The sequence below is a fragment of the Hoplias malabaricus genome, chromosome 3 (genome assembly GCF_029633855.1).
Source record: "Hoplias malabaricus isolate fHopMal1 chromosome 3, fHopMal1.hap1, whole genome shotgun sequence".
Taxonomy (NCBI): domain Eukaryota; kingdom Metazoa; phylum Chordata; class Actinopteri; order Characiformes; family Erythrinidae; genus Hoplias; species Hoplias malabaricus.
Genome location: NC_089802.1, coordinates 20,409,312 through 20,425,589, shown reverse-complemented (window position 1 = coordinate 20,425,589; position 16,278 = coordinate 20,409,312). Strand labels below are relative to the sequence as shown.

The 16,278-nt window shown below is 39.5% G+C and overlaps 1 protein-coding gene across 1 annotated transcript in view; it reads left to right on the top strand.

Annotated features, from left to right (window-relative positions):
- kcnj19b (potassium inwardly rectifying channel subfamily J member 19b) overlaps positions 1–15,664 on the top strand; it is a 33,278-nt gene extending 17,614 nt beyond the window's left edge. The window contains exons 3-4 of the mRNA XM_066664388.1: positions 12,469–12,685; positions 15,003–15,664. Coding sequence (XP_066520485.1) covers positions 12,469–12,685; positions 15,003–15,658 — 873 coding nt within the window. The 3' untranslated portion in view covers positions 15,659–15,664. The remainder of the gene's footprint in view (positions 1–12,468; positions 12,686–15,002) is intronic.
- The last annotated feature ends 614 nt before the right edge of the window (positions 15,665–16,278 follow it).

Sequence of the window (16,278 nt, the reverse complement as noted above, 5' to 3'; positions counted from 1 at the left end):
GGAGTGGCCGGCTGACCAAAATTACCCCAAGAGTGAAGCGATGACTCATCCAAGAGGTCACAACAACATCCAAAGAACTGCAGGCCTCACTTGCCTTGGTTAAAGTCAGTGTTCATAAAAGAGACTTGGCAAAAATGGCCTGCGTGGCAGAGTGCCAAGACAAAAACCACTGCTGAGCAAAAAGAACATTAAGGCTCATCTCATATTTGCCAGAACATCTTGATTACGCCTAAGACTTTTGGGAAATACTCTGTGGACTGATGAGAGAAAAGTTAAATTTTTGGAGGGTGTGTCCCATTACATCTGGCGTAAAAGCAACATTGCATTTCTGAAAAGGAACATCATGCCTACAGTAAAATTTGGTGGTGGTAGCGTGAAGATCTGGGGTTATTTTGCTGCTCCAGGGGCCTGGAGGTTGTGGGTTCGATTCCAGCTCCGGTGACTGTCTGTGAGGAGTTGGTGTGTTCTCCCCGTGTCCGCGTGGGTTTCCTCCGGGTGCTCCGGTTTCCTCCCACAGTCCAAAAACACACGTTGCAGGTGGATTGGCGACTCGAAAGTGTCCGTAGGTGTGAATGTGTGTGTGTGCTGTGTTGCCCTGTGAAGGACTGGCGTCCCCTCCAGGGTGTATTCCCACCTTGCGCCCGATGATTCCAGGTAGGCTCTGGACCCCCCACGACCCTAAATTGGATAAGCGGTTACAGATAATGGATGGATGATGAGTTTCAAATGAGATTATAAACAGGATTTTTTGATTATCGAAACAGATGCAACCATATTTTAAGACTCAACTTTGGAAGTATGGTAAAATATCCCTGAATATTTTCTTTCAGACAAATCATAGAAAGCCACCTGAAATACAATGGAAGCTGCAATAAAAGCATGTGGTTAATGTGCTGAATACTTCTCTGGAAAGGGGCTATATCCTGAAAGTGAGTCTATATTATTCCTTATATAAGAGATAGTCGGGTTAACTCACAAAAAAACAACCCCAGAAGTGACAGTATAACACTTAAAAAAAAACAAAAAAAACCCACACTTGTGCATTTACTTATTCATGCCCCATGATGTTATTCATTCTAAATTGGAGATGGAAACACTGGACTGTGTTTTTGTGCATTTTCAGTAAAAATATACTGTGAATTTTATTCAAAATTACAGTTCTTAAAAACACAAAACAATCAATTTAAAATTTTTCAGCCAAAATAACCATCAAGTACATCTCCAGTGCTAAGTATAAATCTATCTAAGTCTATTCACATATGTGGAACCTACCGCCTTTTAACTCTTTAAAGCTTCTGACCCTAAAACCAATTCAAAGGCGTCACTGACATTTTTAGCATTTAAACAGACCACAGCTGCCTTTTACATTACTTTTTCATGTATCTGAAATGGCTAGAGGACATATTTCATGCATAAGATTAATATAGAGAAAATGAGATACCTATCTATCATACAAACCTCATAGACTACCAAATCAGTGCCCATAATATAAGAAACATTTGCTTTTATATTTGAAAAAATAAGTAAATCAAGTCCGTCCATCCTTCCATTTTTAGAAAATTAATCAATGTTATGGATCTGAAAGGATGTGAAAGGGTCAAGGAGGTGTTATGAAAAATCAAAAATAGACTAAAATGGAAATGTGTAGAAGACTTTTAAAAGATTTGTATAAACACACACACATGCACATCCAAGCTGTGTGTGTGCTCCTGGCTGGTGAAGACAGAAGTGGGATGTGGCGTTAAAATGGATTGCGTCACGGTTAGAAAAGCTTTAAAGTTGTTCCTCCTGGGTGCTGGATCAGACAGGAGATCGCCTTCAATGCTCCCATTTTTAAAAACTCTTCAGTTAGGACCTTGGGCCTAAACATTAACATTCCTTCTAAACAGCTGCTGCCCCTCTTCTCCTTAAATAATTTCCCAGCTTCAGAGACATAAACCTCAGGACTTCCTCATGTATACACCACCTCGCAGCAGAAATGCGTGACGAGTGCTAGGCTGCAGACAGGCATTTGCCTTCATTTCCTCTGATCTGTCCAGTCCAATATTGGTGCAATGCAGATGAATTTGCAGGATGTCTGTGGTAAATGCAAGGTAAATTATTTAAATTTCAGCATTTAAATTTAGAATTAAACCTTCAAATGTCTACTTTTCTGTGAATAAAATTAAATATAAATTAATGTATATATCCTGTACAGGAAACTTAATAGCAAATGGTTGTTTGCATATCCAGAGATATTATATATACATCACCATCGCTTTGTGGTGGTTGACTGCACGGAAGAGTCAGGTGTTCACTGTACTCATGGTGCTCTATGGGAGTAAATAAACTGACTGATCTCTTGTCCACAGACACACACTCACACCTACGGGCAATTTAGAGTGACCAATCAACCTAACGTGTATGTCTTTGGACTGTGGGAGGAAATCGGAGTACCCACTCAAGCTAAGGAAGAATATGCAAACTCCACACAGAACAGCCTGGGCTGGGAATTAAACTTGCTGTGAGACGACAGTGCTAATGACTACACCACAGTGCCAGAGACATTATAAAAGGGTAGATGTTAATCTAGTTGATAAATGAATGGGAAAACTCCTAATACTCAAAATGGCATCTGATTATAGAGGAAGCACAGCCTTTTAATAACAGGCAGCTTTCTGAAAAAGCAGCAAGAGAAGTCCCCCACTGGTGTAGAGATAAGTACACACCCAGTAGCCAAAAGAAACTGGAAAAAGAAAAAATATTCTTTAAATCTAACCACTTGCTACAATGTTCTGTGCAGTTTGTAATGAGGTTTTTCAGTGATTTCAAATGGTTTTTTTTTTGTTTTTTTTTGTTTTTTTAAAAATTATTAAATATTTTGGCTGTTGGTTAGGCTTGAACAATTTACAGAAAATAGGTCATTTTTCTGATTAAATATTTTGTAGAAATTCAGATCCACACAAGCTTTATACCCAAGAAGGTATATAAAATCTGGATTTTACTCTGAGGGCTGAGATTTATTTAGTTGTGGTTGTTTGGTTGCTGGGTTTTGTTACCTGCAATTGGTCTAACTCTGTAATATAAGCTAAATCCCCATTTAAAACTTTAAGACCAAGCATTAAAATTGCAGCTCTAGTGATCTGAATTTTTTTTTTTTTTTACATTACAAATTTTTGATTACATAAGACACATATGCTTGTACCGTATTTTTGTGCAGGACACATTTTCTTTAAATTTTTCAGACATCTAATCTCAACTATATACAGAGTTTCTTTTATCTTTGATGTTCAAAATGAACATGGAGGAGTTTCACTCATGTAGAGAGAAGGAGGCAGAAACAGAATAATCAAAGTCAAGATAAGTTTGATTTGCAGGTGTAGAACCACAGGAACTCCCTCACCCTGACAGTAATAATCAGAGACGCCAGCACAGATCTTTATGTATTCTTCTCTCCCATGGTTGATATCCATTTTATTTCTCTGTGGGGGTTAATGTTTATGGCTTTTAATTTTTGCTGCAATCACCTATTGAAAGCTTTTCTTGATGCATGCTTACATTTGTGTAAGTTTGAAAACCCTTCATGAAATTATATACGTTGTTGATTATTTTTTGATATTTTAAAAATACTAGAAGAAGAATGACCTTAAACTTGGATTTTTTTAACTTATGTTTACACGTTTTCAATTAGAGAATCAACAAAATTAATTAATTAAAATAATCTAATTGTATTAAACCGCACCCCTGAAATGGAAAAGCCGAAAAGATGATGATGATGATGATAATTATATTTAGGGAATGGTGGCGCAGCAGGTAGTGTCGCAGTCACACAGCTCTAGGGACCTGGAGGTTGTGGGTTCAAGTCCTGCTCCGGATGACTGTCTGGGAGGAGTTTGGTGTGTTTTCCCTGTGTCCAAGTGGGTCTCCTCTGGGTGCTCCGGTTTCCTCCCACAGTCCAAAAACACGTTGATAGGTGGATTGGCGACTCAAAAAGGGTCCGTAGGTTTGAGTGTGTTTCCCTGTGAAGGACTGGTGCCCCCTCCTGGGTGTGTTCCTGCCTTGTGCCCAGTGATTCTGGGTAAGCTCCGGACCCACCACAACCAGTGTTTTCAGACAATGAATAAATAATATTATTTACTGTTGAATTGAATATACTGCAGAAAGAAGAATACAAAATGCAAAAGTGGCATGTGCAAGTCCTTTTTTTAACCATTATATTAAAACCAGATAATAAATAGAACAGACATTTCCAAAATATTTTACATTTAAAACAGCACTACAAGAACCTCGGGGGTGGAAATATATAATTGCACAAAACATACAGAAGAACAATTTATAATGTGGTTTTGTGGTGCATTTCATTTTCCTGAGTGGATTTATCTCATTATTGTGGGAATATCTGTGAGTAAGTAGTAATGAAAAGGAACTCAGTCAGGACCCTCTGATGGAAATTTCTTCTACATTATGGAATTAGATTACTGAAAGTAATTTAAGTATCAGATGATTTAAAAAAAGCATCTATTGAAACCTGAAGAAATTACACCAAAAAAGATACTTGGGACTTACTTTTCAAAGCAGCCTCTTTAACTCATTCACATTGTGCCTTGACAGTGAGCTCCTTGTGCTTTGCTTGTGAGTTTCCTGTGCCTTTCTAAGTCGGTCGATTCATATTGATTCATACTACTCCAAGTTCAGTGATATCTGTCCTTCCATTCACTAACTGACAGCGCTGTAAAATCAGTGCTGTGAGCCATGCTTCCACTAAAATTACGCAGGTAAATAGTCCATTGAGTTGGGACCTCTTTTTGAGCATGTGCATTTGATGCTTGATGTGGTTTGAAAAACTGTCAATCCGTCCTGTTTTTTGAATGAATATTCCAGGATTTACAGCAGAAGGGTGACTTTGTTTTAGCAGAAATGTATTTTCCTTTAACTTAGGAATGCCATGTCTTTTCTGTTTTAGCAAACCAAGCTCGCATAGTTTAAGTTAAGTTAATCTCTGTAGGACAGAGTTCATCAAATCCAATTTACAATGATTGGCTGGTATGACACTATACCTGCCCAGTGAAGTGCATTAGCAGTCGCAGCTTCAATGTCATACCAGCCGGCCATTTTAAACCTGGAACCTAGGTCCAAGGTCTGCATTTGATGACCTCTGCTGCATGTCATGTGTACACTACTGGCACTGTTCCACTGTATGGTATCTACTCGACTCCACTCTGCTTTTTTTGCGTTTCCATTACGCATATTTGGTATCTTGTACCTGAAACCAGGTACTTTTTTAGTACCTGCTCACTCATGTTTCCAAATGTTTTAACGAGGACTAAACCATGATATGTAAACTTTTCAGAGTGCTGATTGGCCAGAAAGACTTTTTTAAATCCCTTTACATGACAACATGCATTCAGCACACATTAGCCGTTTGTAAAATCTTCAAGCTACAGTAACTATCACATTTCTTTTATCCGACTCATAACAGCAGCTTTACACCATGGTCTTTTGAAAAGCTTCAGATTCTCCTTGGATTGGTGACTGACTATAGAATCCATTGAGAGCTGGACAGTGCAACAGTGAATGGAAAAACGACACTAATCAGTCTGAAGTCATGTTTAGTCCCAACAACAAATACACAATGTGTAAACAAAGCTTACCACTGTTGATGTGATTTGTGATGTAACCCGCTACAATTCAGTGGGGGGAGCTGTGGTGTTTTAAAATAAACCAGTGTCTTGGGATCAAAAAGCATGTATAGTCGAGTAGTGTAGGTGCCATGCAGTGGAAAACATCACACTATATAGTTAAAGGTTTGTAGACACCTACTGGCTTGGTTCTGAAATATATTAATAATGTTCTGTGCTGCTGTATCAGCTTGTATTCTTCTGAGAAGTCTTTGCACTACACATTGGAACATTGGTGTGAGTTTTTAATTGCATGTATTCATGAAAGCAGTAGTATAGTCAGGCTCTGATATTGGATGGTTATTTGTAGGTCACAAACAACACTTCAATTCATCCCAAAGCTAAACACTGGTTTACCATTGATTCAAAGAAAGCTGTTGCACTGCTCCAAAGCCAAATATATTTATACTCATTTAGCCTACGGTAATCATTGCGCATGGTAGCATTATAGTCATGTTCAGCAATGGGTGCACTGTAATATATAATTTGTAATTTAGAAGAGTTTAAAACGTAAAACCTATAGTTTGAACAAGGGTGCACACTTCTGTTTGTGTCACATCTGAGGATGTGTGTTCTACAGCATTTCTCTGAGGGTGGTGTGTGTGGGTACTGCATCTATCCTGTGAAAAGTCTCACCCCTTGCTCCGGGTACGGCACCACGAGTGGAGCTCAGTCTGTTCACCATCTGGAGCATCATGAGGCCGCCGGCTCAAAGCCTCTCTCTGGAGCCAGACCCTTATGCTCATGCACAAGACACAAGCCCAAGGAACGGCATAATAGAATTAAAGGAGCAATAATCATTTTTATCATAAAAAAACATGCAATGTACGCATCACATTAAATGAAGAATCTACATTCTTTGTAATTCCTGTATGAACCAGTTTATGCTCCATAGAACAGGTCCCCTACATGGTGGCAGCCATGTTTAAAATAGGTTTTGTACAGAATAATCTGACACACCCGGACCACTGTATCAATATAATGTCTGTTTCAAAACATAAAGAGGAATCAATAGAGAAAATGACTGAATACTCACACTCTGTGTACTAATAACTCCAGTGTGCAGAGTTTTACAGCATTTTCCCATGAGCTGTTATGCAATCAGAACCTGCTGCTGTATGTGGGCCGTAAATGGGGTCCTGCAGGCTGATGGCAGGAACAGTGTGTATTTTTGAAAAGATAATTGCGCATTGTCAGTAAAATAGGACAGCCAGTTTTGTTCATGTTGGCATGCTCACAGAGCCTCTGTCATAAAACTGTATAAAGCTGCGCTAAGTAACATAGGGTTTTGGAGACCTCTCTGGTGGAAAGGTGTCATTGCATGCCACATGCGGAAAAATATTTTGTTGTGCTTTGGCTGCTTCATGAGTGGATGATTTTGATCATTGTGGCTGTAATTGCACATTGCATTACTATATTCATTATATCTGCACTACTATAAACTTTAGTAGTACCTTATATTATATATGAAAAAAGCACCTCTGGTTTGGTGTTGATAGACTCTATACAGGATGATAAGCTTGCCAAGTTTTCAACTTGGCTTAGTTATGCTCACCTTCATACAGTAGGTGTATGCCTAACAGAACAGGTAGTGTTTTGCAGAGTGTACTGAGCTGTCGACCAGTTTGAAAAGAAGCCTTGGACAGGTTTCACTGAAGAAAAGTGTGTTCATACACTCACTTGTGGTGCTATCCCACTGCATGGTATCTACTCTACTCAACTGTACTCACTTTTTAGGCTAGCTTTACTAGCTTACTTAGCGCTGCCCCGCTTCGAAATATTGCTGGTGGTGTTTATAAATACCTTGTTGCACTGTCCGGCTCTCATTTGATACTTTTTTTGGCCTCTTCAAAAGACTACAGTGTAATTTTATAAGCTGTCCTTGAGTTGAATAAAAATAAATGTGACCTCTACTGTAGCATGGAGATTTTACAAACCGCTAGTTGGATGTTTGCATTTCTTTGTGTAGACAAATATTTCAAGGCATTCAGCACTCTGCATGGTTTACACATCCTGTTTAGTCCCTACTGGGCTTGCTTTGAACCATGCGCGAACATGTACCTAAAACGTACCCGGTTCTAGTTACCAGACACTAAATTTGCTTAATGAAAAGCAATAGGCACAGTAGGGCTGAGTCAAGTTGAGCAGATACTGTGCAGTGAAAAAGCACCTTTGATCGCATCATATTATTGGTGAAGTTTAATAAGTGAGTGAATTGGATGTATAAATAAATGAGTAAATTGGGTGAATATGTCTAAAACTGGCTAAAATATAGCAAAGTTACAATGATGACAATCACTAAACAGTGCCCCTTGTGGAGCATTTTGGTAAACATGTTTGAGTGAGTGAGTTAAGCCGATTTCATTACCTTGCTTAATACCATAGCACATTTATGTGCAAACCATCATTAATTCCACTGAGCTTTCCATTAAGACTGTTAATTCATTCAAGTCTTAAGCCTATGGGAGATGTGAAGAGCGTCTCTGCTGTCCTGTATGAAGTCCAGCAGTGAATGTGGCATTACAGCCAGGCCTGGCTATAAGTGGCTATAACACAGATGGCATGATCGTGCTAGCTAAGATCCAAAAGGTAATTTCAGCTTGTGCTTTGGATTTACATCTTTATGGTTAATTAACAGAAGCAGACGAGCTTGCTCACATGCCACTGCTGAGGAAAACGACTTCCACACTCCTGGGGAACATGAATCCAAAGTGTTATGTTTTATTTCTGACTTCATTTAGGAGTAAATGTATCAGCCTGGAGAGCTCTACACTGAGCACACTTTCACTGAAGAGCTCTCACCTTCATTGTTTGTTTGTAAGACATGCCCTTCATTAGGAGAGAAGACAGAATTTGACACATGCTACCACAATTAAGTGAAATTAACTGTAATCAGAATGAATCTTTTCAATATATCTCATTAGAATATATTGGTAAAAATAATAATGATTTTTCAACCAATGTCTAGAGAGATGTACCTGGTTTTGTCTGGAGAAAGTCATATCCTATTGTAATTTGACTAGTTTCAGACAATTGTTTGGGAGGAATAAAAAGGGAGAGCTGTAAAAATGTTGTCAAATTATCTGCTAATAAAATAAGACTTAACACAAGCAAAAATAGATTGGTTAATATTGAGAATATTTGTACCACAGTGTCATGCATATGAAAATAAATTAGATTTTCACACAATAAGGGCACTTTTAAACAGATTTTCTTTCTCTCATTTTTTTTGCTCTCTATTTCTCTGGCTCACTAACTCTTGTTGATTCTATTGTTCTCCCTTATGCTCTGTCACTGTCTCTGATTCCATATCTCATGTCTCTCTTTATCTATATGTCTCTTTCCCCTCCCTCTCACTCATTTTCTCTCTCTCCCTCTCTCTGTGTCTCTCTCCATCGCTCATGTTGATTATATCTCTCTCACTCTCTCTGATTCTATCTCTGACATGACGTTTAGTTTACCCTCTCTCTCTTTCTATTTCTAGTCTCTCTTTCACTTGATCTTTCCCTCTCTTTTGATGACTTTTTCATGCTTTATTACTCTGTTTCTGTCTTACAACGTTAACAATGTCAATCCACATTTCTCTGTCTGTCACTATATTTCTCTTACTTTTTCCTTTACTCATTCTTGTTGATTCTCTCTCACTCTGACTCTCTCTTTCTCATTCCCCCTCCCTCTTTGCTTTCTTTCAAATTGTTTGATGTTATCCTTTCTCTCTTTCTCTCTGTCCATCTCTCTAGCTCTCTGTCACCATTTCATAGTCTCTCTCTTATGAATCTCTTTGTGATTCTTCTCTCTCTCTCTCTCTCTCTCTCTCTCTCTCTCTCGTATTTTGTTGTTCACTCTAGCAGTCTCTCTCCCAGTTTGACTTTTTTATTCTTTTCCTTTTGCTCCCTTTGTGTCTGTCTCATTACGAGCTTTTTTTTAATTCTCCCATCTCTCATGTTCTGTTTCCCCTTTCTTTCTCTTTTCTTCTATGCTTTATTTGCATAAATATGAGCAGTTACTTTGTTTTTCCTTGGCACTGGTACCTTTTAATCACTTTAACATCAGAGACACAAAAAAAAACAACATGGAGAAAAACAACATATTGTGTAGAAGATTATTTGTTACTATAGTATTATATATTTTTTAAATATTGATGAATTAATGAGTTGCCTCATGAAATTTATAATGCCTCAGACTGTGCTGCCTTTATCAACAACATGCTCATTTCTACTAATGCACTGTATATGCAGGTGCAGTCTTTCTGCATTAATGTAATGTATGAATTTCTCACTCTCTTTATTTGTCTCTAACACTGTCAACATAAATGACTAGCAACAACTGTTACTTAAATGAAAAGAGTACATTAAAATTAAATTGGAAAAAATAGAATTTAAATAGTGGCACAGTGGCCCAGCAGGCAGTGACTTGTAAATTTACTTTAATTTGCATCTGATCTTAGAGACTGTGAACAAGAATTATTAAATAAAGACACCGACTTGAAACAGGTGATGTCTACAAATGATTGCATCCAGAAAAGGCCTAGCTCTTTCGAAACATAAGAGGTTCACCACTTTTCCTTGTTCTAGCATCTGCCCAACCCCGAACAAACCAGAACAGTTTTCCTCAATACAAATTCCCTGATGGAACAAGGAAAAGTGTTTTATTTTAAAGTGCGAATTTTAAGGCTCACTGTAGGATTGTAATTTTGAAAACAGTGCAACAAAACCACCAAACTTTCTTAGGGGCAAACATGTACAATGTCATCTTAATGAATGAAAAGTACAAATTAATGCAAATTTTAAATTGAATGAACTGAAGACCCCAACTAAGTTTTTATATAAGCTTTATATAAGACTTATATATGCCTTCAAATCAAAATTTACGAATAAGATATATTTTGACTTAAATCTAACTCGATATGAAAGGTTAATTATTAATTGTAATCATACACAAGATAAGATGTAAAATATCCTATGCCAATCCATTACAGCTTCACATAGGGCCCATCCTACCCTCTACCTACCGGTAGCCACAATTTCTATTGTTCCAATTCTACAGCTACACGGTTACGATTGCTGCGGCCGTTTATGATCCGATTAGCAACCAGCTACCCATAACATCTACGGTTACTTATTGAGCCCATCACATGAGTACCCAAAGCACCCACTGCATCACTAGCTCTTCACAGGGGTCATCAAGTAGGCACCTCCCTTCGTCAGTGAAGTCTGGCATCCTAAACCCACCCGCTCCAAGCTAGATTTACTACCTTACCCTTAAGCATCAACAGCTGTAAATCCACATTGGCCTCCCTGGTGACTAGGGCTGTACCTAGCCCCATGTTTTTAAGAAAAAAACCATCATCTCTGATTCCTAAGACGGCACTGCATCAAAAAACAACATTCATAGTCACTATAACCACAAGGGGTCAGGATCAGTTGGTAAACATTTGTGAATGCAGTACATAGTTACATTAACTATTTTAAAGTAAGCTAAAATTTTACTGCATCATGTCTATTAGTACTTAACAATAAGAAGTCCATAACGTCCCTATTTTTGGAGGCATCCACACAGGGAAAAAGTGGCGTATGTTGAAATGGAACATGCATGAGTACCCCATACTTGTACACAGTATGTTTCATTTGCAGGAACTATGGGACAAAATACCACCTAACATGCCTCATCTCTGAGTGTCTTCATGTCTTCAGCTTTTATCAAAATAAATTTTGTGAAATAAAACATCAAATAAGGCATTGTTCTGTTATTTTCAGCATAATAAAAGCCAACATGAATATATGTTTATTGCTTTCAATTTTTTTTCTTTGCATTCTCCATACAGTTACATCTTTAATTTGGGGTTTTACATTTACACTCACTAATACTGAATAGGGCCTCTATTTGTGTATTTCACAAAATGTTGGAAAGTCTGGTTCATATTTACAAGATTCATTCATTCATTATTTGTAACCGGGTCGCAGTGGGTAAGAGCCTACCCAGAATCACTGGGCCAAGGCAAGAATACACCCTGGAGGGGGTGCCAATTCTTCACAGGGTGACACACATTCTCACACACCCACACCTATGGACACTTTTGAGTCGCCAATTCATCTACTAACATGTGTTTTGGGTCTGTGGGAGGAATCCGGAGCACTCGGAGGAAACCCGCACAGACACGGGGAGAACACACCTCACAGACAGTCACCCGGAACTTGTCATGCATTTCATATAGATTTTTAAAAGCAACATCTATGGATCTGGGGAATTCTTTTTTTTTTTTTAACATTCAGAATTACCACAGAAATTCATTTCTACTTTTTTTTTTCTTTTTTTTTTTCTGTTTTTTTCTGTTTACTTTCATAGTTACAGGTCTCCTGAATTTAAAGTGAGTTCCTACCTAAATAATCAGAAACAGCAAATATAAATCAATATTACCCACCTATAGTGAGTACAGGAATAAAGGAATATCCACATCTTTTTCATGATTTTTAACATTTGGAGGGCTCGTGAGCAGAGAGGGGAAACCTAGCATGTGTGATAGAACCATCTGAATTTTATAATAAGTGTTTTTGATTACAATTTTGCACATTGCCTTTAATATATTGTGTTTTTTGAGTTGTTAGTTTGATCACACCCCAAAAGTGTTCTGTTCACTGAAGAAAATTGAACTAATTGTCATATTCATAAAATGATTTAGACTTATTCTTTATGATAAGGTACATTAACATGCTGGAAGTAGTCACTGAAACAATGACATTGTCACTGTTTTGTTCTACTGAAGTGTTCCAGCTCAAATTCTCTCTCCCTCTCCCTCTCCCTCTCAATGTAGTCTCGTCAGACTCCAGAGGGTGAGTTTCTTCCTCTAGACCAGAGAGAGCTGGATGTTGGTTTTGGGACAGGAGCCGATCAGCTCTTCTTGGTCTCTCCTCTGACCATCTGCCATGAGATAAATCCCAAGAGCCCCTTCTTCGACCTGTCCCAGCGCTCTCTGATGAGCGAGCAGTTTGAGATTGTCGTCATTCTGGAGGGCATTGTGGAAACCACAGGTGAGCCTCACACTGAGATCACTGCACAAACAAACTAAATGATTCATCTCAAGCTCATTCTGTGGTTTGCAAGAAAGCAGGGATAAATATAGCCACATGCAAAGCTTAAAGCTGTCCTTCAGTCTGTAAGTGCATTGAAGGAGTCGCATCATTTCAAAAACGAATTCTCCTTGCTTTTTAGAGAATACATCGAAGTAAATGTACCATTTCCCATAAGTGGAAAATACACATGTACAACATTTTGTAAACACCCTACATAACGAGCGACTTCAGTTACATTGAGGTGCACATATTTTAGATACAGATGTTTAGTCCTGAGAGCATTGCTTATACAATCTCCATAGAAATACATAAAATGAATGGGACACATGAGCTTACAGTCACTACACTCAGTGCCAACCATCAACTGCAAGGTTATAACTCTCACCAGCACTGGGCTATTGAGCTGTGCAGTTCCATTTTTTTGTTTTTTAAATGGAAAGTACAATGGTGGCACAGTGGTGCAGGGACCTGGAGGTGGTGTGTTCAAGTCCTACTCCGGGTACTGTCTGTGAGGAGTTTGGTGTGTTCTCCTCATGTCCGTGTGGGTTTCCTCCAGGTGCTCCAGTTTCCTCCCACAGTCCAAAAATGCACATTGGTAGGTGGATTGACAACTCAAAAGTGTCCATAGGTGTGAGTGAATTTGTGAGTGTGTGTCACCCTGTGAAGGACTGGTGCCCCCTCCAGGGTGGGTTCCTGCCTTACGCCCAGTGATTACGGGTAGGCTCCTGACCCACTGCGACCCTGAACTGGATTAGCTGTTACAGATAATGATGAATGAATGAACTTCCAATACTTTTGGGATGAATTACGTTGTCATCCAACTTCATAATTTGTATAAATATGTTCACTAAGAAAGCCCCCTTCACTGCTATGTGAAAAGCACAAACATTTCTAACTTTCTTGACTCTTCAGTTAAATCTTCCAGTTTTGTTTTTTAGCTAGGTTCTTAAGTTAGGGAACGTTAGGCTGCCATTTCACCCGGGGTTGCCATTTATTTATGTCTCTTGCTTCAAACCTTTCAAATGGCCTGTAAGGTAAAATATGTACCTTTTCACCATGATACAAGTTTGAGAGTATTGCAACAGGCTTAATGGAACACTGTGTAATATTTCTTACTGTAAAAACACAGCTTCAAAATCAGTGATGTCTCACTGACCTGTAACAGGGAGAACAGAGCCTCTGTTCAGCACTGAAGAAACTGTACTATGTAACATTAGGAGGAGGGTAGGAAACCACCCCCTTTTGCCCATTCCTCCTTGAATGGTTGGGAGTTCTTAGTTTTTATCTGTTCTTACTCTTACATAGTGTTCCTTTTAACCTCTTAGTTCCTAGAATTACTCTTCATTCTCTCAGCTCCAATGACCACAGAAGCAATTAATATCCTTTGCTCTGGGCACTTTGTTAGCTGCCTTTACCCTGTTCTTCAATGGTCAGGGCCACCACAGGGCCACCACAGGGCCACCACAGAGCATGTATGATTTGTGTTAATTCTCAGTGCTGCAGTGACATTGGCGTTGGGGTAGCGTGTTAGTGTGTGTTTTTAAACACTGTCCACTCTGTTAGACACACCTACCTTGCTGATCCACCTTGTAGATGTAAAATCAGAGACAGTAGCTCATCTGTTGTTGCACAGTTCGTATTAGTTGTCCTCTAGTCCTTCATCCGTGGACACAGGACGCTGTTGGCTGGATATTTTTGGTTGGTGGACTATTCTCAGTCCAGCAGTGACACTGAGTTGTTTAACAACTCCAGCAAAGCTGCTGTGTCTGATCCACTCACACCACTGTGACACACACTAACACACCAACAACACGTCAGTGTCACTGCTGCACCGAGAATGATCCACCACTCAAATCATAGCTGCTCTGTGGTGGTCCATTGAAAGAAAGGGTTTCTGTATGATCAGTGGAATTGAGAGAATGGACAGTGAGTGTAGAAACAAGCAGGTTGTCATAATATCATGGGTGAACTGTACTTGGCTTTACTTAAGTTTAGGTGCCCTTAGAAAAGAAGTAGTTAATCTCTCTAATGCTATTGTAGTGTAATGCAATCAAATCCTCACAGAAATGTTCCAAATGCTCCTCCCCAGAAGAGTAGAATTTGACTCTACAGCAGAGTGGGAACAAACACACCTTTAATACAAGTCAGTATAGTAGATATGAGGGTTGAAAAGATATCAACGCATTTTTAACCATTTAACTGACCATACTGTGGGATAGGTTGATCATTAGAAAAATATAAAATCTCTCTCTCCCCCTTCCCACCTTCCCCAAAGGTATGACCTGTCAGGCACGCACTTCTTACACCGAGGATGAAGTTTTGTGGGGTCATCGTTTCCTGCCGGTCATGTCTCTGGAAGAGGGCTTCTTCCGAGTGGACTACTCTCAATTCCACAGCACCTTCGAAGTCCCCACTCCCCCATACAGTGTTAAGGAGCAAGAGGAGACATCCTGCTTACCGTCCCCGGCCCCTCCTTTGACCCCCACCCTGGGTGACCCAAGGGTCAGCCGCAGAGAGCGCATCTTCTCCCTGGATTGTGTCCCAGTGGAGGAGTCATCCTCTCGGCTGCCCAGCAAGCTCCAACGCATGAGTTCCAGGAACGGTAAAGAGGCCCTGAAGGCCATCAGTGGTCCTCCAGCTCAGCAGGCCAATGAGAAGGCGTCCAGTACGGGTGACCTGCCACTCAGTGTCCAGCACCTGGGCTCCTTTGCCAGCCCTGAGGATCCAGCCGGCAATCAGCTTCTCCAACTGAAGCCTCTGAAGGTGGGCTCTGAGGCTCACACCCAGTCAGCAGGAGAACTAGAGCACCACAGACTGACCCCTCTGCCCCCAACAATTCCAGGCCCCAATCTCAACCCCCTTCCCGTGGCCTGCAGCCGGCCAGAGGATAATCTGCCCGCCAAACTGCGGAGAATGAATGTGGACCGCTGAGCACCCTGCACTGCAAAAAATTATCTCTAACAAGGGAAATGATTTTAAATCGAGTCACTCTATCTCAGATTTCTCATGCTGAAATGTTTGTAAAAAATATTCTATTATTTATTTTACCTCCAGACATTCTGGATTTTTATCTAGAGAAAAAAAATTAAATAAAATGATCAGATAATAAGACAATATTTCCAATAATCTTACAGTATTCTTGCCAATAATTTTCAAATTAAAAATATTAGATAAAATTTATGGCCTAAAAAATATAAAAATAGCACACACTGAGCGGCCATTTTATCAGATCCACTGACCAGATAGGGGCACTAGGTAGTTCTACAATGACAGACTGAAATCCTTCATTTGCTCTGCATACTTTGTTAGCCCCCTTTAACCCTGTTCTTCAGTGGTCAGGCCCAATGAAATCCTCCACAAAGCAGGTCTCATTTGGGTGTCATTTGCAGTGATACTGACATGGTGGTGTGTTTGTAGTGCTGCTACAAGTGGATCAGGCACAGCATTGCTGCTGGAGTTTTTTTCACTGTCCACTTACATAAACACACCATCTACATTGTTGGTCCACTTTTAATCAGTGGACACAGGACTCCACTCAAATAATATCTGAC